At 52.8% G+C, this 27,437-nt stretch overlaps 2 protein-coding genes across 2 annotated transcripts in view; one reads left to right on the forward strand and one right to left on the reverse strand.

Moving 5' to 3' along the window:
- The first annotated feature begins 409 nt into the window (after window positions 1-409).
- Window positions 410-27,437, forward strand: part of LOC145340421 (transcription factor 20-like) — a 36,420-nt gene continuing 9,392 nt past the window's right edge. Inside the window, exons 1-2 of the mRNA XM_080184890.1 lie at window positions 410-564; window positions 14,888-19,923. Coding sequence (XP_080041016.1) covers window positions 14,923-19,923 — 5,001 coding nt within the window. The 5' untranslated portion in view covers window positions 410-564; window positions 14,888-14,922. The remainder of the gene's footprint in view (window positions 565-14,887; window positions 19,924-27,437) is intronic.
- Window positions 5,646-5,957, reverse strand: LOC145340422 (histone H4-like). The gene has a single exon (XM_080184892.1). The coding sequence runs from the start codon at window positions 5,955-5,957 to the stop codon at window positions 5,646-5,648; it is 312 nt and encodes a 103-aa protein (XP_080041018.1).

Consider the following 27,437-nt stretch of genomic DNA (forward strand, 5'->3'; position numbering starts at 1 on the left):
CCCCGTGTCTGGGTGGGTTTCCTCTGGGTGCTCCGGTTTCTTCCCACGGCCCAATGATGTGTGGATCGGGCATGCCAAATTGCCCCTTAGTGTCAGGGGGACTAGCGGGGGTAAATACTTGGTGTTTCAGGGATTGGGCCTGGTTGGGATTGTTGTTGGTGCAGGCTCGATGGGCTGAATGGCCTCCGTGTGCAGTGTAGGGATTCTGTGAGTCTCGTGTAAATACTCCTGCGAGGCCATCTGGGTGTCTCACTGCCAAAGGTGCAATCCAAATGCAAGTTGTTGTTGTTGTAGTGGTAGTAGTAGTAGTAGTAGTAGTAGTAGTAGTAAGAATCTGTTCAGCTCTGCCAATTTGCGTCTGAACTCCTCTCCCATTTGTCGTTCCTCCCCCCAATCACCACAGCTGCAGGAGATTTCCAGATGTGCCGGCGAGCGCTCCTAAGGAGAGGCCCAAGGAGTCGTGAGGCAGCTGGTGGCGTTCCAGTCCGTCGGAGACCCAGCCGGAGCGTGATGGGCGCCTCGGAGTGAGCGGGAGGATACGCCAGCGAGGGTCAGAGTTGAATGGTGAGTGGTGCATTGTGGGAGTGCCGAGGTCGCCGCTCTTTGAGGTGGGAGTGTTACCGTGGCGATTTAGTGTGGGTGGGAGTTTGATACGGGGGTGTTTGCGGGGACGGGGGGGTTAGGTAGCAGGGGTATATTTTTCAGCCCCCAGTAAATATTCAAGGGGATTAATTTGATCAGCAGGTAGTGATGGAGTTTGAAGATTTTATCCCTCTGCTCGGTATTGGGGGAGATTGTAAATATTGTATTAAATTTATAGCTTAACTAGTTAAACTACTTCGACTAACTACAGACAACTGACCATTCAGTGCTATTTCTAAACTTGAAAACCAGTTAGTTAAATAAAACACAATGAAAATGGCAGAGAAGGTGACGTGTTGCGGCTGCAGTATGTGGGTACGGTGGGCACCCCTGGCAGGGAAGGTGACGTGTTGCGGCTGCAGTATGTGGGTACGGTGGGCACCCCTGGCAGGGAAGGTGATGTGTTGTGGCTGCAGTATGTGGGTACGGTGGGCACCCCTGGCAGGGAAGGTGACGTGTTGCAGCTGCAGTATGTGGGTACGGTGGGCACCCCTGGCAGGGAAGGTGACGTGTTGCAGCTGCAGTATGTGGGTACGGTGGGCACCTCTGGCAGAGAAGGTGCGGCTGCAGTATGTGGGTACGGTGGGCACCTCTGGCAGGGAAGGTGTTGCGGCTGTAGTATGTGGGTATGGTGGGGACCCGTGTGTTGGCAGGGAAGGTGCTGTAGCTTGTGGGCATGGTGGGCACCCATGTGTTGGTAGGGTGGGTGATGTGTTGCAGCTACAGCATGTGGCTGGGCACCCATGTGATCCACTGCACCCACATCTGCTGGAGACTAAATTTCTGAAGGGGGCCTGGATGAGATTGTTGTCAGTGCAGGCTCGATGGGCCGAATGGTCTCTTTCTGCGCTGTAGGGATGCTATTCTATTCTAAAAAGATATAGTAGTTTGTAGTAGGTGGATTGTTTGCTTAGGGGCATGAGGAGGGGGAAGATTGATGCTGTTCTCAGTAGCCAAGACTGAGAGGCCCAAACAGTTTGTTGTCTGCCCAGTGTCAGGGTTAAAGACACCTCCTCTGAGGAACTTGGAGAGGGAGGGGGAGGATTTGTTTGTCGTGGGTGCCAAGAGAGCAGTAAAAACAGAGAAGTTCTGTCCGGGACATTTGAGCAGCTAGAGGCGACATTAAAAAGTGGAACTACAAAAGGTAACAATCTCTGGATTCCCCCTGAGCAAATGAACACGGTGTTATGGTGGTTAGCACTGCTACCTCGCAGCGCTGGGACCTGAGTTCAATTCCAGCTTTAGGTGACTGTCTGTGTGGGGTTTGCACATTCTCCCCGTGTCTGCCTGGGTTTCCTCCAGGTGCTCCGGTTTCCTCCCACTCTTCAAAGATGAGCTGGTTTGGTGGATTGGCCGTGTTAAATTGCCCCTTTAGTGTCCGGAGGACTAGCTAGGGTAAATAGGTGGGATTATGGGGATGGGGCCTGGGTGGGATTATTGTTGATGTAGCCCCGATGGGCTGAACGGCCTCCTTCTGCACCTTTGGGATTCCGTGACTGGGCAATAATGAGATAAAAGTTATTAATCGTGAGTAGGCTTGCATTAACACTGCAATGAAGTAACTGTGAAATTCCCCTAGTCGCCACACTCCTGTTCGGGTACACTGAGGGAGAATTTAGCACGGCCAATACACCCTAACCAGCACATCTTTGGACTGCTGTAGGAAACTGGAGGAAACCCACGCAGACACGGGATTGTGTGATGAATTGATGGCACAATCAGAGATGAATGGTTTTAGATCAATTCGCCAGTACAGGGACATGGTTGCGGGCTGGGAAATAAATTTCCAGGCTTTACAGGCAGACTGGAAAATGTAGCAGAGTTTCCCTGATAATAAAGGGTGACATAGCGAGAAATGATCTTGGCGCAGGACATTGGGAAGTGGGATCGGTGGCTGGAGATCAGGAATAGCAAGTGTCAAAAACGCTGAGACCCCTATTGAACAGACTATTAAACTATAAATTATTTGAGCTGGTTAGACAATATAATAGTTGTGGAGAACTCCAATTTTCATGTAGACCGGGCCAATAAAATTAGCAAGGTCTTGTAAATGAACACGTAGAATGCTTTTTAAAGTGCATCCGATTGACAAAAACTTCGCAAGAAAGATCCATCTATGTCTTACTAAGAAGGTTCTGGTTAATATTAGATTAAAAGGTTTATAATGTCACATAGAAGTAAGTCTGAAGATTGGGAGTGTTTGAAAAACCAGCAAAGGGCCACCAAAATATTGCCAAAGAGGGAAAAACTCGAATCGTAGAATCCCGACAGTGCAGGTGAGGCCTATCGGCCCAGCGAGCCTGCACCGACGACAATCCCACCCAGCCCCTATCCCCCTAACCCCATGTATTTACCCAGCTAATCCCCTTGACACTGAGGGACAATTTGGCACGGCCAATTCACCCTAACCCGCACATCTTTAGACTGTGGGAGGAAACCCACGCAGAAACAGGGAGAACATACAAACTCCACATAGTCAGATAAACCAACCTAAACCGAATATCTTTGGACAGTAAGGGGCAATTTAGCACGGCCAATCCCCCTAACCCACATATCTTTGGACAGTAAGGGACAATTTAGCATGGCCTATCCCCCTAACCCACATATCTTTGGCCATGCTAAATTGTCCCTTATAGTCCAAAGATATGTGGGTTAGGGGGATTGGCCATGCTAAATTGTCCCTTACTGTCCAATCTACTTAACCTGCACATCTTTAGAGTGTGGGAGGAAAGCCACGCAGACACGGGGAGAATGTGCAAACTCCACACAGACAACGACCTGAGGCTGGAATTGAACCCAGGCCCCTGGCAGCAGTGCTAACCGCTGTACCACTCCAATGCAAGAGTAAAGTAGTCATGAATGTTGAAGCGAATTCCAAGAACTTTTACCGAGGGGTAAAAATTCCCCCGGTATAATGTACATCTACACCGGAGCTGAGTTCATTAAAGATTCACTAGATTGGGCTATGGGATGACAGGGTTGTCCTGGGATCAGAGTCTGAACAACTGGGATCTGTATTCTCTGGAATTCAGAGGAATGAGAGGTGATCTCATTGAAACATACGGGATTATGAAGAGGATTGGCAGAGTAAATGTTAGGATTTTTTTTCCCCCAACTGTAGAATCTGAATCATGGCGAGTGGGTACGTACGGTCCTGGCATAAGAGCGTCAGCCATTTTAGACGGGGATGAGGAGAAATTTCTTCACTCAAAGGGTTGTGAATCGTTGGAATTTTCTCCTCAGAGGGTGGTGGATGTTCCAGCACTGAATATATTCGGGATAGACGGATTTATGTGGTCTGGGACTCGAGGGATTTGGTGAAAAGATGGAGTTTAAAGCCAGAAATCAGTTGTGATCGTACAGAATGGTGGAACAGACTCAATGGGCTGAGTGGTCTCCTCCTGCCCCTATTTCTGGTGTCTTCTGATCTGTTATAATCGGTTCTGTGGGGTGACTGGCCCCAAGCTAATCTCAGGAAGGCTCTCAACCGTGACCCCCTCACTGGCCTGGATGTTATCTGGTCAGACCAGTTAGCCAAACTCACCTCAAGTTTAGCAGAACAAATACAGTCAGAGGTTTACAGCGTGGAAACAGGCCCTTCGGCCCAACTTGTCCATGCTGCCCTTTTAAAACCCCTAAGCTAGTCCCAATTGCCCGCATTTGCCCCATATCCCCCTATATCCATCGTATCCATGTAACTATCGAAATGCTTTTTAAAACACAAAATTGTACCCACCTCTACTACTACCTCTGGCAGCTTGTTCCAGACATTCACCACCCTCTGTGTGAAAAATTTACCCCTCTGGACACTTTTATATCTCTCCCCTCTCACCTTAAATCTATGCCCTCTAGTTTTAGACTCCCTTCCCTTTGGGAGAAGATATTGACTATCTAGCAGAACTGTGCCCCTCATTATTTTACAGACCTCTATAAGATCACCCCTCAGCCTCCTACGCTCCAGAGGAAAAAAGCTCCAGTCTATCCAGCCTCTCCATATAACTCAAACCATCAAGTCCCAGTAGCATCCCAGTAAATATTTTCTGCACTCTTGTTAGTTTAATAATATCCTTTCTATAATAGGGTAACCAGAACTGTACACAGTATTCCAAGTGTGGCCTTACCAATGTCTTGTACAACTTCAACAAGACGTCCCAACTTCTCTATTCAATGTTCTGACTGATGGAACCAAGCATGCTGAATGCCTTCTTCACCACTCTGTCCACCTGTGACTCCACTTTCAAGGAGCTATGAACCTGTACCCCTAGATCTTTGTTCTGTAACTCTCCCCAGTGCGCTACTATTAACTGAGTAAGTCCTGCCCTGGTTCAATCTACCAAAATGTATCATTTATCTAAATTAAACTCCATCTGCCATTCGTCAGCCCACTGGCCCAATTGATCAAGATCCCATTGCAATTGGAGATAACTTTCTTCACTGTCTACTATGCCACTAATCTTGGTGTCATCTGCAAACCTACTAACCATGCCTCCTATATCCTCATCTAAATCATTAATATGAATGATAAATAACAGTGGACCCAGCTCTGATCCCTGAAGTACACCACTTTGAAGCAACATAATGGCGGGAGGGGCGGGAGGAGAACAGGGAGTCGGGGTCGCCCGCCAATCTGAGGAAGACTCTGTGGATCTGCCCTTGTGGACCAGGAACCAGCGGATTGTGAAAAGCAGGTGCTGGGAATCTGGAAATGATGAGAGATCGGAGAAGTTGGGATCGTTTTCCTTGCGGTACAAAACGCTGAGGGGAGATTGAATAAGGGATGTTCAAAATACAAATAGGAGCAGAACCATAGAATCCCAACAGTTCAGGAAGAGGCCTTTCATCCCATTGGACCTGCACTGTCTCTGCAGGAGCTTCCCAACTAGGCCGCAATCCTGTAACCCACGCATTTAGCATGGCCAATCTGCCTAACCCCTGCATCTTAAAGCACTAAGGGACAAATTAGCACGGCCAATCCATCTAAGTCTGTTCCCTTTACACTATCCTCAACCACCGAAACCATACAGGGTCCGCCCTTGGCGCTTTAGCGCGTACACCACATCCATGGCAGTCACCATTTTGTGCTTGGCGTGTTCAGTGTAAGTCACTGAATCCCTGATCACATTCTCCAAAAACACCTTCAACACCCCACGGACCTCCTCGTAGATCAATCCGGAAATGCCCTTGATTCCTCCGCGGCGAGCCAGACACCTGATAGCAGGCTTGGTAATACCTTGAATATTGTCGCGCAGCACCTTACGGTGCCACTTAGCTCCACCTTTACCAAGCCCTTTACCACCTTTACCTCTACCCAACATAATCACTACCAAACAATCCACAAAAATCAAACGGCCAATCCATCTAACCCGCACATCTTTGGACTTCAGGAGGAAACCTGCCAGCTGACTGCCGAGGTGCCAGGGTTGGGGGGGGGCAGAGCGGAGTGGATGGATGATGCCACCCCACTCTCATTGCTATTGGATCCCAACCCATTTATCTCCACCTATCACCTGGTTTGGTTTATCTCACCCCGAGTACGATTTGTTCAGAGTTAAAGTGATCTTTTTATGATTTCCCCCTGGTGTGACCTTGGTCACAGACCCACCATTCCTGTTTAACATATTTTTTTCTCTTCCTGTCACTCTCCCTTCACCCAAACCAATGCCCTCCCCCTCCGGGAAGTCTGTGGCTCCCTGCCTCTTGCCCCCTGCGGCTTTCTCTGCTGGAGGGATTAGGCAGAGATAGATTGTCCTCAGGCCTGGGACCAGGCGTTGAAACAGATAGAAATAACCTTAGCTGTGACCCTGAACGCAATCTGCTAATTCTACCCTTGAACAAAATTCATTTTGAAAATATGAACCTTTTTGGAGGGTTGCCAGGCAACCCTCAGTTTTTCAATTGGTTCTAATTCTCAGCAACCAGCCTGAAATTCTCAAAAGCAAATGATTACAATGGACTTCATTGTACACTCCTCAGTCTGTGTTCAATACATAGGTAAGTAAACCATTCCAGGCATGAATAAATAATAACTCTGTACAGTTACAAAGTGAACGATCCTTACCTTGAATAAACAGTGACTCTGTCCAGTTACACAGTGAGTAATCCTTACCCTGAATAAACAGTGACTCTGTACAGTTACACAGTGAGTGATCCTTACCCTGCTGAATAAACAGTGACTCTGTACAGTTACACAGTCAGTGATCCTTACCCTGCTGAATAAACAGTGACTCTGTACAGTTACACAGCGAGCGATCCTTACCCTGCTGAATAAACAGTGACTCTGTACAGTTAAAAGTCTGACAACACCAGGTTTCAGTCCAACCTATTTATTTGATAATAATCGTCATCTGTACAGTTACACAGTGAGTAATCCTTACCCTGAATAAACAGTGACTCTGTACAGTTACACAGCGAGTGATCCTTACCCTGCTGAATAAACATTCACTCTGTACAGTTACACAGCGAGTGATCCTCACCCTGCTGAATAAACAGTGACTCTGTACAGTTACACAGTGAGCGATCCTTACCCTGAATAAACAGTGACTCTGTACAGTTACACAGTGAGCGATCCTTACCCTGAATAAACAGTGACTCTGTACAGTTACACAGTGAGCGATCCTTACCCTGAATAAACAGTGACTCTGTACAGTTACACAGTGAGCGATCCTTACCCTGCTGAATAAACAGTGACTCTGTACAGTTACACAGTGAGTAATCCTTACCCTGAATAAACAGTGACTGTGTCCAGTTACACAGCGAGTGATCCTTACCCTGCTGAATAAACAGTGACTCTGTACAGTTACACAGTGAGCGATCCTTACCCTGAATAAACAGTGACACTGTACAGTTACACAGTGAGTGATCCTTAGCCTGCTGAACACACAGTGACTCTGTCCAGTTACACAGTGAGCGATCCTTAACCTGCTGAATAAACAGTGACTCTGTCCAGTTACACAGCGAGCGATCCTTACCCTGCTGAATAAACAGTGACTCTGTCCAGTTACACAGTGAGCGATCCTTACCCTGCTGAATAAACAGTGACTCTGTCCAGTTACACAGTGAACGATCCTTACTCTGCTGAATAAACAGTGACTCTGTACAGTTACACAGCGAGTGAGCCTTACCCTGCTGAATAAACAGTGACTTTGTGCAGTTACACAGCGAGTGATCCTTACCCTGCTGAATAAACAGTGACTCTGTACAGTTACACAGTGAGTGATCCTTTGCCTGCTGAACACACAGTGACTCTGTACAGTTACACAGCGAGCGATCCTTACCCTGCTGAATAAACATTGACTCTGTCCAGTTACACAGCGAGTGATCCTTACCCTGCTGAATAAACAGTGACTCTGTCCAGTTACACAGCGAGTGATCCTTACCCTGCTGAATAATCAGTGACTCTGTACAGTTACACAGCAAGCGATCCTTAGCCTGCTGAATAAACATTGAATCTGTACAGTTACACAGCGAGCGATCCTTACCCTGCTGAATAAACAGTGACTCTGTACAGTTACACAGCGAGCGATCCTTACCCTGCTGAATAAACAGTGACTCTGTCCTGTTACACAGCCAGCGAGCGATCCTTACCCTGCTGAATAAACATTGACTCTGTACAGTTACACAGCGATCGATCCTTACCCTGCTGAATAAACAGTGACTCTGTCCAGTTACACATCGAGCGATCCTTACCCTGCTGAATAAACAGTGACTCTGTCCAGTTACACAGCGAGCGATCCTTACCCTGCTGAATAAACAGTGACCCTGTACAGTTACACAGTGAGCGATCCTTACCCTGCTGAATAAACAGTGACTGTGTCCAGTTACACAGTGAGTGATCCTTACCCTGCTGAATAAACAGTGACTCTGTACAGTTACACAGTGAGCGATCCTTACCCTGCTGAATAAACAGTGACCCTGTCCAGTTACACAGCGAGTGATCCTTAGCCTGCTGAATAAACAGTGACTCTGTACAGTTACACAGTGAACGATCCTTACCCTGCTGAATAAACAGTGACCCTGTCCAGTTACACAGCGAGTGATCCTTAGCCTGCTGAATAAACAGTGACTCTGTACAGTTACACAGCGAGTGATCCTTACCCTGCTGAATAAACAGTGACTCTGTACAGTTACACAGTGAGCGATCCTTACCCTGCTGAATAAACAGTGACTCTGTCCAGTTACACAGTGAGCGATCCTTACCCTGAATAAACAGTGACTGTACAGTTACACAGCGAGTGATCCTTACCCTGAATAAACAGTGACCCTGTCCAGTTACACAGTGAGTGATCCTTAGCCTGCTGAATAAACAGTGACCCTGTACAGTTACACAGCGAGTGATCCTTACCCTGCTGAATAAACAGTGACTCTGTCCAGTTACACAGCGAGCGATCCTTACCCTGCTGAATAAACAGTGACCCTGTCCAGTTACACAGCGAGTGATCCTTAGCCTGCTGAATAAACAGTGACTCTGTACAGTTACACAGTGAGCGATCCTTACCCTGCTGAATAAACAGTGACCCTGTACAGTTACACAGCGAGTGATCCTTACCCTGCTGAATAAACAGTGACTCTGTACAATTACACAGCGAGTGATCCTTACCCTGCTGAATAAACAGTGACTCTGTACAGTTACACAGTGAGCGATCCTTACCCTGCTGAATAAACAGTGACTCTGTACAGTTACACAGTGAGCGATCCTTACCCTGCTGAATAAACAGTGACTCTGTCCAGTTACACAGCGAGTGATCCTTACCCTGCTGAATAAACAGTGACTCTGTCCAGTTACACAGTGAGTGATCCTTACCTCGAGTAAACAGTGATTCTGTGTCTTGTTTTGGATAGTGTCAGAAATGGGGAGAATGTCTACATCTTGGAGAAGGACAATCCCCCAGAATCAGATGGTTATTGTTCTGGGTGGGGTGAGGGGTTGGTCAGGTGGGTGGGGGTGAGGGGTTAGCCGGGGTGGGGGGACAACGGGGTAGTGAGATTCTATGCGTATCCTCATGGCAATCTGCCATTATTCTCTCCATTCCCTAACCTTCAGGTCTAGTGAGGAACACATGGTTGGTGCAGGCTTGGAGGGCCGAAGGGCCTGTTGCTGTGCTGTGTTGTTCTTTGTTCTTACTGTCTTGGAAAATTCTCCACATTGTCCCACTCTTTACCAAAGATATAGATCAGTCAGTTGTCCCAGTCCTGTACTGGTGGGTGACTGAACACCTTGTATTATTTTTTTCGGGTAGTTTCTCATTGAGGCTCTGAATGTGCGTTCACAGATTGTTCACTCCAGTAGCTTTGGCCAGCGTTAGTGTGTGACCTGGTGAAGGGTTCGTGATTCAGTGGCCTCTGCCCCTCCTCAGTGCCGGTGACCTCGGACCCTCGTGCATCAGGTGACCTCTGACCCTCCTCCAAGCCTGGTGACCTCTGACCCTCCTCCACACCTGGTGACCTCTGCCCCTCCTCCATGCCTGGTGACCCCTGACCCTCCTCCATACCTGGTGACCTCTGCCCCTCCTCCATGCCTGGTGAACTCTGATCCTCCTCCACCCCTGGTGACTTCTGACCCTCCTCCATACCTGGTGACCTCTGCCCCTCCTCCATGCCTGGTAACCTCTGACCCTCCTCCACCCCTGGTGACTTCTGACCCTCCTCCACCCCTGGTGACCTCTGACCCTCTTCCATGCCTGGTGACCTCTGACCCTCCTCCACGCCTGGTGATCTATGACCCTCCTCCACCCCTGGTGACCTCTGACCCTCTTCCATGCCTGGTGACCTCTGACCCTCCTCCACGCCTGGTGATCTATGACCCTCCTCCACCCCTGGTGACTTCTGACCCTTCTTGGCCACTCTTTACCAAAGAAGGAAGATTAGATTCTTCCTGGGAATCTAATCAAAGAGGAAAGTCAGTCCTTGGCCAGCTTTGCCTTGAGATAAAAGGGGGAGAGAAGGTTCCAGATTGCCGCAACTTAGAAAGTCGGTGAGGGTCATTGAGAGGATGCAGAGATTTACCAGAATGGTTCCCGGGGAGGGAAGGGGGGCAGGGTTTAGCCATAAGGTTAGGGTTGGGGAAGCGTGGAGTGCAGGAGGGGAGGTTTGATAGAGGCATACATAATTATAACAGATTCAGATAGGATAGACTGGGAAAAACTCTTCCCAAAGGTACCTTTAGCCAAAGGTATGAATGGGGGGCGGGGGGGGGGGGGGGGCCGCATATTTAAAGTTTTGGGTGAGAGATACAGGGGGGAGGGGGAGTGGGGGTGAAGTGTGAGGAAGAACATTTTGACATAGCGAGTGTCAGTGACCTGGAACTTGCTACCTCCAAGGGTGGTGGGAAGGGAGATGATTAATGAGTTGGTAGGAAGATTGTTCCAGGAAAATCCAGGGCTTCCGGGATAGGGAGGAGGAGGATGGACCCGACTGGATTGCTGTGCAGAGAGCCAGAATGGCCTCACCCTCGTTACGACCCTGTTATTCAGTTCCAGGATGCATTGGGCGATGCGAGTAGATTCGCTCTCCATTTCCAAAACTCGAGGGGGTGACAATTCATAGAATCATACAGTGCAGGAGAGGCCCTTCGGCCCATCAAGTCCACACCGACACATTAGAAACACCTGAACTCCCACCTAATCCCATTTATCGGCACTTGACCCATTAGCTCTGAACTTTATGACGTGCCAGCTTCTCATCCAGATACTTCTAAAAGGATGTGAGGCACCCGGCCTCTACCACCTTCCCTGGCAGCGCCTTCCAGACCCTCACCACCCTCTGGGTAAAAAAGCTTTTTCTCGCGTCCCCCCCCAAACCTCCTGCCCCGCACCTTGAACCCTTCATGACTGACCCTTCAACTAAGGGGAACAGCTCTTATCCTTTCCGTCCACGCCCCTCATAATCTTGTATACCTCAATCGGATCGCCCTCTCAGCCTTCTCTGCTCCAGAGAAACCAACCCAAGCCTATCCAACCTCTCCTCATTACTTAAATGTTCCATCCCAGGCCTGGTGCATCTCCTCTGCCCCCAGTCTCCAGTGCAGTCACATCCTTCCTACAATGTAGCGACCAGAACTCCACACAGCTACAGCCCCACCAAAGTCCTGTACAAATGGGTAATGAACCAGACCAGGTGTTAGACTTGAAGGTAGGTGAGCACTTTGGTGATAGTGACCACAATTCAGTTACGTTTACCTTAGTGATGGAAGGGGATAGACATATACTGAAGGGCAGAAGTTATAGCTGGGGGAAAGGTAATTATGAGGCTATTAGGCGAGATTTAGGATACATAGGTGGAGTAGGAAATTGCAGGGGCTGGGAACATCTGAAATGTGGAGCTTATTCAAGGAGCAGCTACTGCGAGTTCTTGATAAATATGTACCTGTCAGGCAGGGAGGAAGTGGTCAAGCGAGGGAACCATGGTGTACTAAGGAAGTTGAATCTCTGGTGAAGAGGGAGAAGGAGGCTTATGTAAAGATGAGACATGAAGGCTCAGTTAGGAGAGTTATAAATTAGCCAGGAAGGAGCTAAAGAGAGAGTTAAGAAGAGCTAGAAGAGGACATGAGAAGACTTTGATGGATAGGATCAAGGAAAATCCTAAAGCTTTCTACAGGTATGTCAAGAATAAAAGATTGGTTAGGGCAAGATTAGGGCCAGTCAGAGACAGCAGTGGGAAGTTGTGCGTGGAACCTGAAGAGATAGGAGAGGCACAGAATGAGTATTTTTCGTCAGTATTCACACAGGAAAAAGTCAGTGTAGTCAAGGAGAATACTGCAATACCAGGTAGTAGACTAGACGGGACTGAGGTACATAAGGAGGAGGTGTTGGCAATTCTTGGGAGTGTGAAAAATAGATAAGTCCCCTGGGCCGGATGGGATTTACCCTAGGATTCTCTGGGAGGCTAGGGAGGAGATTGCAGAGCCTTTGGCTTTGATCTTCATGTCGTCATTGGCTTCAGGTATAGTGCCAGAAGACTGGAGGATAGCAAATGTTGTCCTCTTGTTCAAGAAGGGGAGTAGAGAGCATCCTGGGAATTATAGACTGGTGAGCCTTACTTCTGTTGTGGGCAAAGTTTTGGAAAGAATTATAAGGGATAGGATTTATAATCATCTAGAGGGAAATAAATTGATCAGGGATAGTCAACACGGTTTTGTGAAGGGTAGGTCGTGCCTCACAAACCTTATCGAGTTTTTTGAAAAGGTGACCAAAGGCGTGGTGTATATGGATTTTAGCAAAGCGTTTGATAAGGTTCCCCATGGTAGGCTACTGCAGAAAATGCAGATGCATGGGATTGAGGGTGATTTAGCAGTTTGGATCAGGAATTGGCTCGCTGATAGAAGACAGAGGGTGGTGGTTGATGGGAAATATTCAACCTGAAGTTCAGTTACAAGTGGTGTACCTCAGGGATCTGTTTTGGGGCCACTGCTGTTTGTCATTTTTATAAATGACCTAGATGAGGGTGTAGAAGGATGGGTTAGTAAATTTGCTGACGACACCAAAGTCGGAGGAGTTGTAGACAGTGAGGGTGGATGTTACACTTTGCAGAGGAACATAGATAAGCTGCAGAGCTGGGCTGAGAGGTGGCAGATGGAGTTTAATACGGAAAAGTGTGAGGTGATTGACTTTGGTAAGAATAACAGGAGTACAGAATATAGGGCTAATGGAAGGACTCTTAGTAGTGTGGACGAGCAGAGAGATCGCGGGGTACACGTGCATAGCTCCCTGAAAGTTGGCACCCAGGTTGATAAGGTTGTTAAGAAGGCGTACGGTGTGTTAGCTTTTATTGGTAGAGGGATTGAATTTTGGAGCCGTGAGGTTATGTTACAACTGTACAAAACTCTGGTGTGGCCGCACTTGGAGTATTGCGCACAGTTCTGGTCGCCGCATTATAAGAAAGATGTGGAGGCATTGGAAAGGGTGCAAAGGAGGTTTACCAGGATGTTGCCTGGTATGGTGGGAAGGTCTTATGAGGAAAGGCTGAGGGACTTGAGGTTATTTTCATCGGAGAGAAGAAGGTTACGAGGTGACCTGATTGAGGCATACAAGATGATCAAAGGATTGGATAGGGTGGACAGTGAGAGCCTTTTACCTAAGATGGTGATGGCTAACACGAGGGGACATAGCTTTAAATTAAGGGGTGGTAATTATAGGATGGATGTCAGAGGTAGGTTCTTTACTCAGAGGGTAGTAAGGGCGTGGAATGCCCTGCCTGCAGCAGTTGTGGACTCGCCAACTTTAAGGGTGTTCAAATGGTCAGTGGATAGGCATATGGATAACATTGGAATAGTTTAGGTTAGAAGGTCATTAGATTGGTTCCACTGGTCAGCACAACATCGAGGGCCGAAGGGCCTGTACTGCGCTGGAATGTTCTATGTTCTAACTCCAACATGACCCCACTGCTTTTGTAATCGATACCCCAATTTAATAAAGTGTCCCATATGTCTTCCTCACCACCCTACTAATGTACCCTTCTGCTTTCAGAGATATCTGGGCAAACATTGAATAGAACAGAATCCCTACAGCGCAGAAGGAGGCCACTCAGCCCATCAAGTCTGCACTGACAGAATCCCACCCAGACCCTATCCCCATAACCCCAGCCAGTCCCCCTGACACTCAGGGAGAATTTAGCGTGGCCACCTAACCCGTACGTAGAATCATAGAACCCTACAGTGCAGAAAGAGGCCCTTCGGCCCATCGAGTCTGTACCGCACACAATCCCACCCAGGCCCTACCCCCATACGTATTATACCCACTAATCCTTCTAACCTACGCACCCCTGGACACTAAGGGGCAATTTCTTAGCATGGCCAATCAGCCTAACCCGCACATCTTTAGACTGTGGGAGGAAACCGGAGCACCCGGAGGAAACCCACGCAGGCACGGGGAGAATGTGCAAACTCCATACAGAGAGTGGCCAAAGCCGGGAATCGAACCCGGGTCCCTGGCGCTGTGAGGCAGCAGCGCTAACCACTGTGCCACCCAGACACACCAAGGTCTCTTTGTTCCACAGAACTTCCTAGTATCCCGCCATTCATTGAGTGGTTTCTTGTCTTTCCAAAGTATATCCACCTCACAGGGTTAAATTCCAGCTGGCCATCTGACCGTTGTGTCTATGTGTCCTTGTAACCCCAGGCGATGACCCTGACCCAGGAAGTGATTCCCGGTGCTTGTTCCTCTGGGCATTTTGGGTAACAGGAATGTTTGTTTGATTTTTGTTCTCTTTTTGCCCGCGTTGACCCTCCCTCCCTCTCTCCGATTTTCCACAGAATCCGCCGGCAGCTGGACTGTGGAACGCCGCAACATGCAGTCGTACCGGGAGCAAAGCAGTTACCACGGAAACCAGAGGCTTCTCCACCAAGAGCCTCCGGAGGCCTCCCGCCTGGCCAATTACAGCCAGCACCACCAGGGCCAGGTGTTTGCCAGTTACGCCAACAGGCCGGGCACCGAGGCCTGCACCCAGCAGCCGTACCAGGCTTTCCGCAGGGAGCCGGCCGAATACTACTACGCGAGAGGCAAGGAGCTGGCTGGGCCCCAGGCCCAGCGGAGGCTGCCCGGGCCCCTGCAGAGCAGCGGCTTTGGCGCTCAGCAGGCCGGAGGCTACTCGGTGCAGTACCTGAGCGAGGTCCAGTGGCGGGCGCCTCACTCCGCCATGCCAGGCTACGGTCAGTTCGAGCAAGACGCCTACGCCGGTCAGTTTTCGCCCGGTGGCGGGCAGCAGCTGCGGCACCAGGGCTTCCCGGCGGCCCCCGGCGCCCAGACACTGACCCAGCCCCCTCCCCCCCCCTCCTCCTCCTCCTCCTCCTCCTCCTCCTCCTCCGCCCACCACCCCCAGCACGCCCACCAGCCCGGCGCTGCCCAGCTGGCAAAGTACCAACACCGGGCCACCTCGTACAGCAACCCCCAGCAGTTCCAGCCCGCTGCCGCCTCCACCGCCACCCCCTCCTCCTCCTCCTCCTCCTCCTCCTCCTCGTCCTCCTCCTACCTGTCCCCTCAAGGCTACAGCCAGCCCCCCGGGCAAGCTTTTGACGGCTACCCCATGGGCGCCGGTGCCCAGTGCGACGGCTACATGGTCAACGCCACAGCTGCCGCCCCCGGTTACGGGACCCAATCCGGTTACAGCTACCAGCCGCCCCTCGCCAAGCCGTGCTTCGAGCAGGCGAAGCCAGCCCAGGCCCAGCCGCACGGAGCCCCGGCCCTGCAGTACCCCAGCGCCGCCAAGGTGCCCTTGGGGAACCCGCAGTTTGCCCCTTTCTGCACCGCCGACATCCCCGCCAAGTCGCCCATGCCCTTCCACCAGAACTTCAGCCCCAGCTCCAACCCCTCGCCCGCCACCCCCGTGGCCCAGTCGCCCTCCTGCAGCTCCACCCCGTCCCCCCTCATGGTCAGCAGCGAGAGCCTGCAGTGTGGGCCGGGCTCCATGGGCATGAGGAACCGGGTTCTGCAGCTGATGCCCCAGCCCAGCCCCACCCCCGCCGGCCTCATGCCGAGCCCCGGCTCGCAGGCCGGCGCCTACGAGACCTTCGGGCTGGAGGCCGGGCCCGAGAAGCGGGCCTCCGACCTGGGCCAGAGCAGCCTGACGGCCCTGAGCTCCCAGGTGGCCAACATCCCCAACCGGGTGCAGCACCTGCTGATCTCTGACACCCTCGCCCTCCACCGGCGACAGGCCAGGCGCTCCCAGAAGCGGGCGGCCCCCGGGGGCCCGGGCGAGCACCTGGGCCTGGAAGAGCAGCTGAAGTCGCCGCAGGCCGAATCCCTGGACGGGGGCTGCTCGAGTTCGTCCGAGGACCACGCCGAGCGCGTCCGCCAGCTGAGCGGCCAGAGTGGCTGCTCGGAGCGAGCCTACAAGGCCCACAACCCGGAGCTGGTCAACGCCACCTGCTCGCCGGCCAGTTCCCACGGCGACGGCCGGCCCCTGTCGAAGGAAGAGATGATCGCCCAGATGTGCCAGGAGGGGAAAGGGGGCGCCGTGGCGGAGCTCGGACTGCGGCGCGGCGAGAAGCCTGTGGGCGTGATTGTGGCCCGGGAGACGATGGTGGGCCGGGGGGACGAGCAGGCCCGGCAGACGCCGTTCCTGGCCAACGCCGAGAAGGAACCCGGCCAGCAACTCAACAACCTCCGCAACATCATGGCGCCCTCCATGGCCCAGAACGGGAACGGGCTGGGCTCGCACCAAGGCAACGTGGCTCTGGGCGATCCGCTGGCCATGCGAATGGACTCCTCCAAGTCTCCCAGCTACCTGGCGTACGGACTCCGAGATATGCCCAAGAATGACGGCCGATACCATTACATGCACTACCCAATGGCCCCTTACAGCCAATCGGAAAGCGAGCAGTTCAACCTCGGAGACAGGAAAGTCGCCCCCGGCAAGCCTGGAAAAAGCCACAGTTTGCTCCAGGAGGCTTTACAGGCCAATTATCACGGCAGGAAATTCCAATCCGGCTACGCCCCCGAGCATCAGTATCCGGGATTCGCGGAGAACCCCTTACAACCCGGCTACCCCACGAGGCAGATGATCGAGCTGGCCAGGAAGGAGGCCCACGGCGGCGCCCTGTCCTCCCCCGCCCCGGGCTGGAGGGATGCCCGAACCCCGGGCCCCGGCTTCGGGATGGAGGTGAGCAAGGCCGACCTGGAGGCGCCGTTCGAGGCCGGGGTCTCGGAGCGGAAGTCGGTGATCTGCGACGTCTCGCCCTCGAGGTCGTTTGGCCGGAGCCCCGGCCCCCTGGCCTGCGGGCAAGCTCAGGAGCGGGAGCTGGGCAGGAACGCCAAGGGCGCCAAGGCCTGCAAGGCCGGGCAGTCTGTCATCCAGTCGGGCGTCTACGCCGGCCCAGAGACCAAGGTGAAGGCGGAGGTGGACCCAAGCCCGGGCCAGCAGAGGAGCTTTGGACACTACGACACCAGAGAGCCCAGAAACCCCTCTCCCCACTGGAAGTACGATTCCCTGGAATTGGCGCGAGCTTCCGTCATGGTTTCCTCTCCGTTGCCCGCGGGCGCCGCTGGAAACTATCTCCATCAGACCCTGGGTCAGCGATCCTCGCGAGGCAGGCGGTCCTGTGGTCGGGTGGCAGGGCGATCCGGGGCCAGGCGGAGGGCCCCCTCGCGCTTGGATGACAAGGCCCTGTTGGCGAGGGCGCCCCTCATCAAGCAGGAAGACGCCTCGGAGCCTCCGCCGGCCGGCTTCCTCGGCCAACCCCGGGAGAACGCGCCAGCCCCGCCTGGCAATGCCAGCCTGTACCCTCTGCCCACAAACTCCGAGATGCTCTCCTCCCTGCTGACCAGGCCGGACGATGTCCGCTCAGCGGGCATGCAGGCGCCGGGCGCCGCCAGGGCCCCGAACCACCTGCAGCGACAGGGGGCCGACGGGGACAGAGCGAGCGATTGGACACAGGCGCCCGGCGGGAAGGATTTTGCGGTGGGCTGCTGTCGGGGCGGGATCCCAAAGGAGCCGTGGGCCTCGAACGCGGCGCAGCGGGAAGCGGGCGTCCACTCCTCGGTCCAGAGTCGCGGCCCAGAGGGGAGAGGCTCGAGACCGGACGAGTCGCCGAAGGAGGCCGAGAGGTTGGCGCAGGCGGGTAAGAAGGCCCCCGATTCACAGGAAGACCCCTCGGTCCTCTCGCCCATTCTGGCCCGGAGGCGGATCCGATCCTTCATATCGCCCATTCCGGCAAAGAGGCTTTGCCAGGACTCCAGAGCCAGGGACGCAGACGCCAAGCTGGCCCCCCCTCACGGTCACAGCCTCCCCCCGTGCGTCGCCAACCGGAACCTGGCGCAAAAGGCCGAGGCGCCCGAGGACGCCCTCCAGAACGCCGAGGGCAAGGACAGCCCCAGCGCCACCGTCACGCCGCCCATTTCACTGGCCAGTCCCGGCAAACTCAAAACACTGCCACCCAGGAAAGGCCGAGGCCTGAAGCTGGAGGCCATCGTCCAGAAGATTGCCTCGCCCAACGGGAGGAAGTTCCCGGTCTCCGGGATGCTGGACAGCGCCTCGGACGGGGTGACCCTGGAGGACATTCTCTCCATCAAGGAGGGCCGCTGGGACAGCGAGGAGGTGCCAATGGCGCAGGCCGGGGGCGGCCTGCGCGGAGGCCTGGCGGAGGGGCCGGAGGCCGGAGCCCTGGGGGGCGCCAACTGCTCCCAGGGCCGCGGAGGCCCCTCGCCGGCCGCCCGGGTGCCGTACCATCCCGACCTCAAGCCGCGCGGCTCCCCGTGCCCCCTGCCCCGGTCCCCGGAGCGCGAGGCCAGGCCGGAGCCTGTCGCCCCCAAGCTGGAGGGGGGCGCCGTGAAAGGGTACTTCCCGTCGGGCAAGAAGCGGGGGAGGCCCCTCGGCAGCATCAACAAGCAGAAGCGGCAGCGGCTGGAGTGCCAGGGCGGGCAGGCTCGGCCCGAGGAGCCGGCGCAGAAGAAGAGGCGGCCCCGCAGGAAGAAGGCACCGGCTCACCCGAGGAGGAGGCGCAAGAAGCTGGAAGGCCCCATCCTGCTGCCCGAGGAGCCCGAGATCAAACTGAGGCACACCGCCCGCCCCGCGGGCAGGAGACGGGGGGAGAACCAGGACAAGAGCTTCTCCCCCTACGTCCTGCTGGAGAGGAAGAGGGAGGCCGCGCTCCTCTGCACCATAATCAACACCCAGGACGACGAGCGGAACCGGGCCCTGAAGGGGGTGAAAGGTCAGCAGGGGCCAGCCTCCACCCCGCCCCCCAGCTGCGCTGGCAAAGCTTTACCCACCACCTCGCACATGGTACTGGGCCCACTGGTGACCGAGGGCACCACCCTGGGCCTGTTGGTGTGCTGCCTGTGCGGAAAATGCGCCAACCACAGGGACTTGGGCGACCTGTACGGGCCCTACTACCCGCACCAGTACGCTGGCACCTTGCCCAAGAACCCCCCCCCCAAGAAGATGCTGCCAGTACAGAGCCGGGTAAAGGTAAGGCATAAAAGTATGCCTGAGCTGCTCGGCGCCACCCAGTCGGAGGACGAGGGCAAGGAGTTCGGGAGCGTCCTGGGCCACGCCAGGTTCAAACGGCGCCACTACTCGGAAGACTGCACCCCTTCCTGGGCCAGCCCACGCAGCAGCAAGGGACACAGGCACTGCTTCTGCTGTGGGAAAACCTCGCCCTCCGTCAGCTTGCGGACTCAGAGATTGAAAAGCGAGTTCTGCTCCGAGGTGGACCTCCAGCTGCCTCAACTACCTCTCGACCCCAATGAACTGTGGATCCACGAGTCCTGCGTGCTGTGGGCCAGTGGGGTTTATTTGGTCTCTGGGAGACTCTATGGATTGCAAGAAGCTGTTGAGATGGCCAGAGAGACGGTAAGAGTCGCCACGCGGGCGCGTGGTTTCACCGGGGATGGGGCAAGGGAGTGGGGGGGGAGGAGGAGGTCACAGCACTGAGGGTGGGTTCAGGGGCCTTTCCTTTCCAGTTACTGTCCTCGGGGATGCCCACCTCTGTACGAGCCTGGTTGAGGTGTGGCTGTTGTGAAATGCTCACATTCCGGACACCGGGAATCTCCACTTGTGTCTCGGAGTGACCGTCACACGATTCTCCGGATTGAGGTGGACAGGACGGCGCAGCTGCCCCCACACACGGACGGGCTAATCCTGGACACTCCCCCCCCACATTCCTTCCCGAGCCCACTCCCCAAATCAAACACAAGCCGGGTGTCTCCTGCACACACAGTCCCTGAGGAGATCCAGTCGTTTGTTTCACTCCCCTGAGCAACTCGGAAAAACCTGACAAAGCTCATTCCCCACCTGTACCCCAGTGTTATACAGAGACAGACCCGTCCCCACCAGTACTGTACCCCAGTGTTATACAGAGACAGACCCGTCCCCACCAGTACTGTACCCCAGTATTATACAGAGACAGACCCGTCCCCACCAGTACCGTACCCCAGTGTTATACAGAGACAGACCCGTCCACACCAGTACCGTACCCCAGTGTTATACAGAGACAGACCCGTCCCCACCAGTACTGTACCCCAGTGTTATACAGAGACAGACCCGTCCCCACCAGTACTGTACCCCAGTGTTATACAGAGACAGACCCATCCCCACCAGTACCGTACCCCAGTGTTATACAGAGACAGACCCGTCCACACCAGTACCGTACCCCAGTGTTATACAGAGACAGACCCGTCCCCACCAGTACCGTACCCCAGTGTTATACAGAGACAGACCCGCCCCCACCAGTACCGTACCCCAGTGTTATACAGAGACAGACCCGTCCCCACCAGTACCGTACCCCAGTGTTATACAGAGACAGACCCGTCCCCACCAGTACCGTACCCCAGTGTTATACAGAGACAGACCCGTCCCCACCAGTACCGTACCCCAGTGTTATACAGTGACAGACCCGTCCCCACCAGTACCGTACCCCAGTGTTATACAGCGACAGACCCGTCCCCACCAGTACTGTACCCCAGTGTTATACAGCGACAGACCCGTCCCCACCAGTACTGTACCCCAGTGTTATACACTGATGGACCCTTCCTTCTAATATTCATTGAAATATAGAAAATTGCTGTGTGTAGCCCATTCAGCCCAGCAAGGCTGCTACACCATTCAGTATTATTGTAGCTGAATCTCTATTTCACCTGCCTGTTTCTCCCTCTCCGTTCACCCCTTGACACTGTTCAAATGTAGAATTCTATTCCCGGTTTAAATATATTCAGTGGCGTGGCCTCCACAGCTTTCTAATGTCTGTTTTGCCACTCTCTGCCTGAAGATATTCCTCCTTATCTCGGTGCTGAATGAGCTACCCCGTAACGGAGACTGTGACCCTTCTCGACACCTCTGTGGCCAGAGGAATCAATGCCCCTGCACCCAGTCTGTCCAGCCCCTCAGAAGTTATACGTTTCAATGAAAACCACTCTCGTTCTTCTAAACTCCAGTGAATACAGGCCCTGTCCACCCAATCTCCCGTTGTACAACAATCCTGCCACCCCAAGAATCAGTCTGGTGAAACTTCACTGCATATACATCCTTTCTTGTGTAAGGAGACCAAAGTTGCACACAGTACCCGAGCTGTGGTCTCACCAAGGCCCTGTACAGCTGCGCTGATGTGGAGATGCCGGCGTTGGACTAGGGTAAACACAATAAGAAGTCTCACAACACCAGGTTAAAGTCCAAAAGATTTATTTGGTAGCAAAAGCCACTTTCGGACTGTTCACTGCTCCTTCGTCAGGTGAGTGGGATTTCTGTTCACAAACAGGGTATATAAAGACACAAACTCAATTTACAAAATAATGGTTGGAATGCGAGTCTTTACAGGTAATCAAGTCTTAAAGGTACAGACAGTGTGAGTGGAGAGAGGGTTAAGCACGGATTAAGGAGATGTGTATTGTCTCCAGACAGGACAGTTAGAGATTTTGCAAGTCCAGGCAAGTCGTGGGGGTTACAGATAGTGCGACATGAACCCAAGATCCCGGTTGAGACCGTCCTCATGTGTGCGGAACTTGGCTATCAGTCTCTGCTCAGTGACTCTGCGCTGTCGTGTGTCGTGAAGGCCGCCTTGGAGAACGTTTACCCGAAGATCAGAGGCCAAATGCCCGTGACCACTGAAGTGTTCGCCAACTGGAAGAGAGCAGTCTTGTCTGGTGATTGTCGAAATGTGTTCATTCATCCGTTGTCATAGCGTCTGCATGGTCTCCCCAATGTACCGTGCCTCAGGACATCCTTTCCTGCAGCGAGTTGCAAGAGTATTTACCGTGTACCTGGTGGATGGTGTTCTCACGTGTGATGATGGCATCTGTGTCGATGATCCGGCATGTCTTGCAGAGGTTGCTATGGCAGGGTTGTGTGGTATTGTGGTCACTGTTCTCCTGAAGGCTGGGTAGTTTGCTGCAGACAGTGGTCTGTTTGAGATTGTGCGGTTGTTTGAAGACAAGAAGTGGGGGTGTGGGGACGGCCCTGACGAGATATTTGTCTTCATCAATGACATGTTGAAGGCTCCGGAGAAGATGTCGTAGCTTCTTCGCTCCGGGGAAGCACTGGACGACGAAGGGTACTCTGTCCGCCATGTCCCGTGTTTGTCTTCTGAGGAGGTCGGTGCGGTTTTTCGCTGTGGCGCATCGGAACTGTGGATCGATGAGTCGAGCACCATACCCCGTTCTTATGAGGACATCTTTCAGCGTCTGGAGGTGTCTGTTGCGATCCTGTGTATACGGAGGGCTTGTCCATAGGGGATGGCTTCTTTAACGTGTTTAGGGTGGAAGTTGGAGAAGTGGAGCATCGTGAGTTTATCCGTACCCGCGTCCAGTACTTCCCCGGAGTGGAGAAGCCATGACATCTTCTCCGGAGCCTTCAACATGTCATCGATGAAGACGAACATCTCACCAGGGCCATCCCCACACCCCCACTTCTTGCCTTCGAACAACCACACAACCTCAAACAGACCATTGTCAACAGCAAACTACCCAGCCTTCAGGAGAACAGTGACCACAATACCACATAACCCTGCCACAGCAACCTCTGCAAGACATGCCGGATCATCGACATAGATGCCATCATCTCACGTGAGAACACCATCCACCAGGTACATGGTAAATACTCTTGCAACTCAGCCAACATTGTCTACCTGATACTCTGCAGGAAAGGATGTCCTGAAGCATGGTACATTGGGGAGACCATGCAGACGCTATGACAATGGATGAATGAACATCGTTCGACAATCACCAGGCAAGACTGTTCCCTTCCTGTTGGGGAACACTTCAGTGGTCATGGGCATTCGGCCTCTGATCTTCAGATAAGCATTCTCCAAGGAAGCTTTCACGACACACGACAGCGCAGAGTCGCTGAGCAGAGACTGACAGCCAAGTTCCGCACACATGAGGACGGTCTCAACCGGGATCTTGGGTTCATGTCGCACTATCTGTAACCCCCACGACTTGCCTGAGCTTGCAAAATCTCACCAACTGTCCTGTTTGGAGACAATACCCATCTCTTTAACCTGTGCTTAACCCTCTCTCCACTCACATTGTACCTTTAAGACTTGATTATCTATAAAAAAATCCCATTCCAACCATTATTTTGTAAATTAAGTTTGTGTCTTTATATGCCCTGTTTGTGAACTGAAATCCCACTCACCTGACGAAGGAGCAGCACTCCGAAAGCTAGTGCCTTTTGCTACCAAATAAACCTTTGGACTTTAACCTGGTGTTGTGAGACTTCTTACTAAGAGCATTTCACCCATGACCCCTCTCCTGCCCTATCCCCGTAACCCCACACATTTCTTATGGCCAATCCACCTAACCTACACATCTTTGGACACTAAGGGACAATTTAGCATGGCCAATCCACCTAACCCGCACACCTTTGGACACTAAGGGATGATTTAGCATAGCCAATCCACCTAACCTGCACACCTTGGGGCACGAAACGGCAATTTAGCATGGCCAATCCACCTAACCTGAGGAAACTGGAGCACCCGGAGGAAACCCATGCAGGTACAGGGTTAAAGTCCAACAGGTTTATTTGGTAGCACGAGCTTTTGGAGTGTTGCCCCTTCATCAGGTGAGTGACAAATAAACCTGCTGGATTTTAAGCTGGTGTTGTGAGACTACTTAGTGTAACTATCCCAGTCTAATGCCAGCAACTCCATATCTTAAATATGGAGACCAGCACTGTACACAATACTCCAGATGTGGTTTCACCAGTACCCTGTATAATTGAAACATAACCTCCTTACTTTTGTATTCACTTCCCCTCGCAACAAATAATAACATTCTGTTAACTTTCCCAATTACTTGCTGTACCTGTGTACCAGTCTTTTGTGATTTATGCATTAGGACACCCAGACCCCTCTGTATCCCAGAGTCCTGAATTCACTTCCATTTAGATGATATATTTTAATCTTGCTGCCAAAATGGACATTTTCCCACATGATACTCCATTTTTAGAAACATAGTAAAACTACAGCACAAAACAGACCCTTCGGCCCACAAGTTGCGCCGAACATATCCCCACCTACTAGGCTTATCTATAACCCTCTATCTTACTAAGTTCCATGTACTTATCCAAAAGTCTCTTAAAAGATCCTATTGAATCCACTGCAAATAGTAATTTATTTATTAGTCACAAGTCGGCTTACATTAACAGCGCAATGAAGTTACTGTGAAAATCCCCCAGTCGCTCCAGCACCCGTTACGGTACACTGAGGGAGAATTTAGCACGGCCAATGCACTTAATCAGCACATCTTTCGGACTGTGGGAGGAGACTGGAGCACCCGGAGGAAACTCACACAGACGCAGAGAACATGCAGACTCCGCACGGACAGTGATCCGAGCCGGGGATCGAGCCTGGGTCTCTGGTGCTGTGAGGCAGCGATGCTGACCACTGTGCCACCAGATCCTTTGTCCACTCGCTTTAACTATTGACATATTTTTGCAGCCGCCTCTCTGTTCACAGCTCCACCCAGATGATGTTACATCTGAATGTTCTGAGTCAATATCTCTCACTATTGCAATGATTTCATCTTTCACTAACAACGCCAGCCTATTTCCTTTTCCTTTTCGTCTACCCTTCCTAAATATTGAATATTCTTGCATATTCAATCCGCAGTCTTGTTCACCTTGCAGCCAAGACTCTCGCTGAACTCCCATGAGGACAATTTCCCACCACACTCCAGCGGTATCCAAAACAGAAAATAAGAGAAGGAGATGGATCCAGGGGATTCCTGCCCTACCTGCCTGCTGACTGCTGTTACTCTGCCTGGTGGTCACTCATTCCCTTTCACCCTGTGCACACTTTACCTGCAGGGCAACTGCCTCACTCTATACACAAAGATGTCATTCTTGTGACTGTTCCACACTGACTCCAAACACAGCTCCAGCTCCAAAAGGTGGATTCTGAGTAGCTGCAGCTGGACACACCTTTCTGGATTTGCCACAGCGACAGACCCGTCCCCGCCAGTACTGTACCCCAGTGTTATACAGAGACAGACCCATCCCCACCAGTACTGTACCCCAGTGTTATACAGAGACAGACCCGTCCCCGCCAGTACTGTACCCCAGTGTTATACAGAGACAGACCCGTCCCCGCCAGTACTGTACCCCAGTGTTATACAGAGACAGACCCGTCCCCGCCAGTACTGTACCCCAGTGTTATACAGAGACAGACCCGTCCCCGCCAGTACTGTACCCCAGTGTTATACAGAGACAGACCCGTCCCCGCCAGTACTGTACCCCAGTGTTATACAGAGACAGACCCGTCCCCGCCAGTACTGTACCCCAGTGTTATACAGAGACAGACCCGTCCCCGCCAGTACTGTACCCCAGTGTTATACAGAGACAGACCCGTCCCCGCCAGTACTGTACCCCAGTGTTACACAGGGACAGACCCGTCCCCGCCAGTACTGTACCCCAGTGTTATACAGCGACAGTCCCGTCCCCACCAGTACCGTACCCCAGTGTTATACAGAGACAGACCCGTCCCCACCAGTACCGTACCCCAGTGTTATACAGCGACAGACCCGTCCCCACCAGTACCGTACCCCAATGTTATACAGAGACAGACCCATCCCCACCAGTACTGTACCCCAGTGTTATACAGAGACAGACCTGTCCCCACCAGTATTGTACCCAAGTGTCATGTAGCAACAGACCTGTCCCCACCAGTACTGTACCGCAATGTTATACAGTGACAGACGTGTCCCACCCGTACTGTACCCCAGTGTTGTACAGTGACGGAGATGTCCCAACACCCCACCCTTCAGTGCACTCGACCCCAGTATTTATAAAAGATTTGATGCAAGGTTTCTAGTTGCTGTGGGGATTGTTCTGAGCCCCCAATCGTTGCACCCTCATAACCTCTATTGAGAGAACCTACCTGAGATTTCAGATTCCCCAAGTTGGCGTTGGGTCAAGCTTTGAATTGAATTGGTGGAAAATGGATTGCCATGCAGCGAGGGATCTGGGACATCGCACAGCCCACCCTCTACCGTGGCAGGTTAACATGCGGAAGATTAAACTCCCGTTGCCCACACGGGAGACTGACTGTCCAGCACTGCCCACTGAGCTTCCTCAGCTGGCATTAGCCTGGCCATTGAAGCACTCCAGCCAATGGTGCTGCCTCTACCCACAATCCTCTGAGTGAGGGAAATGGCTCTATTAATTATGTCTGATTTCATCCTTGCTGTCTGAATCTGAGATTAAATGTGGAGAGAGACTGGAGGTTGACGTGTGGACAGATAGTGAGGGGAAAATTCACTTTGGAGCCTTTCCTTTAGTTTTTTTATTTTTTTCCGTGCAGGATTTGGATTCTGCTGCTAAATCGAGTTAAAGTTGTTGATTCCAGTTCCATTCCTGTTCCCTTCACATTTTCAAACTGTATTTTGTGTTTATTTTAATCCATTTCCCCCTCCAAACAGGGGCACAGAAAACACGCCTGATAATCGACACCCCCTTACGCCCCCCCCATCTCCCCAACACCCACGCCTGCCGCTGCCTAACCCTAATCCCCACCCCTACCCCCGACCGCAACCTCCCCCACCTTCGCGGTCTCCCCTCACCCCATCCCACACCCCCCCCAACCCCCTTTGGGCTCTCCCCACCATCCCCCCACCCCCCCGGCCTCCTTCCGGCCTCCACCTTCATCCCCCACCCCCGGGCTCCCGCCAGCACCCAGCCACCCTCCCTACCCCCCGCACCCCAATGGCCCTGCCATCTTCCCACGGTCCCGCCCCCCCCATTCCCGGCCTCCCTCCCCCCACAGCTGCACTCTCCCCCTACTGCGCCGCCTCTATCCCCACACCCCCCACCCCCAAACTCCCCACATGTCCCTACCCCCCCCCCCCCCCCCAGTAACCCCCACAGGGTCAGGTCACTTT

The sequence above is a fragment of the Carcharhinus amblyrhynchos genome, unplaced genomic scaffold (assembly GCF_965287045.1).
Source record: "Carcharhinus amblyrhynchos unplaced genomic scaffold, sCarAmb.v2.hapA scaffold_999, whole genome shotgun sequence".
Classification (NCBI taxonomy): Eukaryota; Metazoa; Chordata; class Chondrichthyes; order Carcharhiniformes; family Carcharhinidae; genus Carcharhinus; species Carcharhinus amblyrhynchos.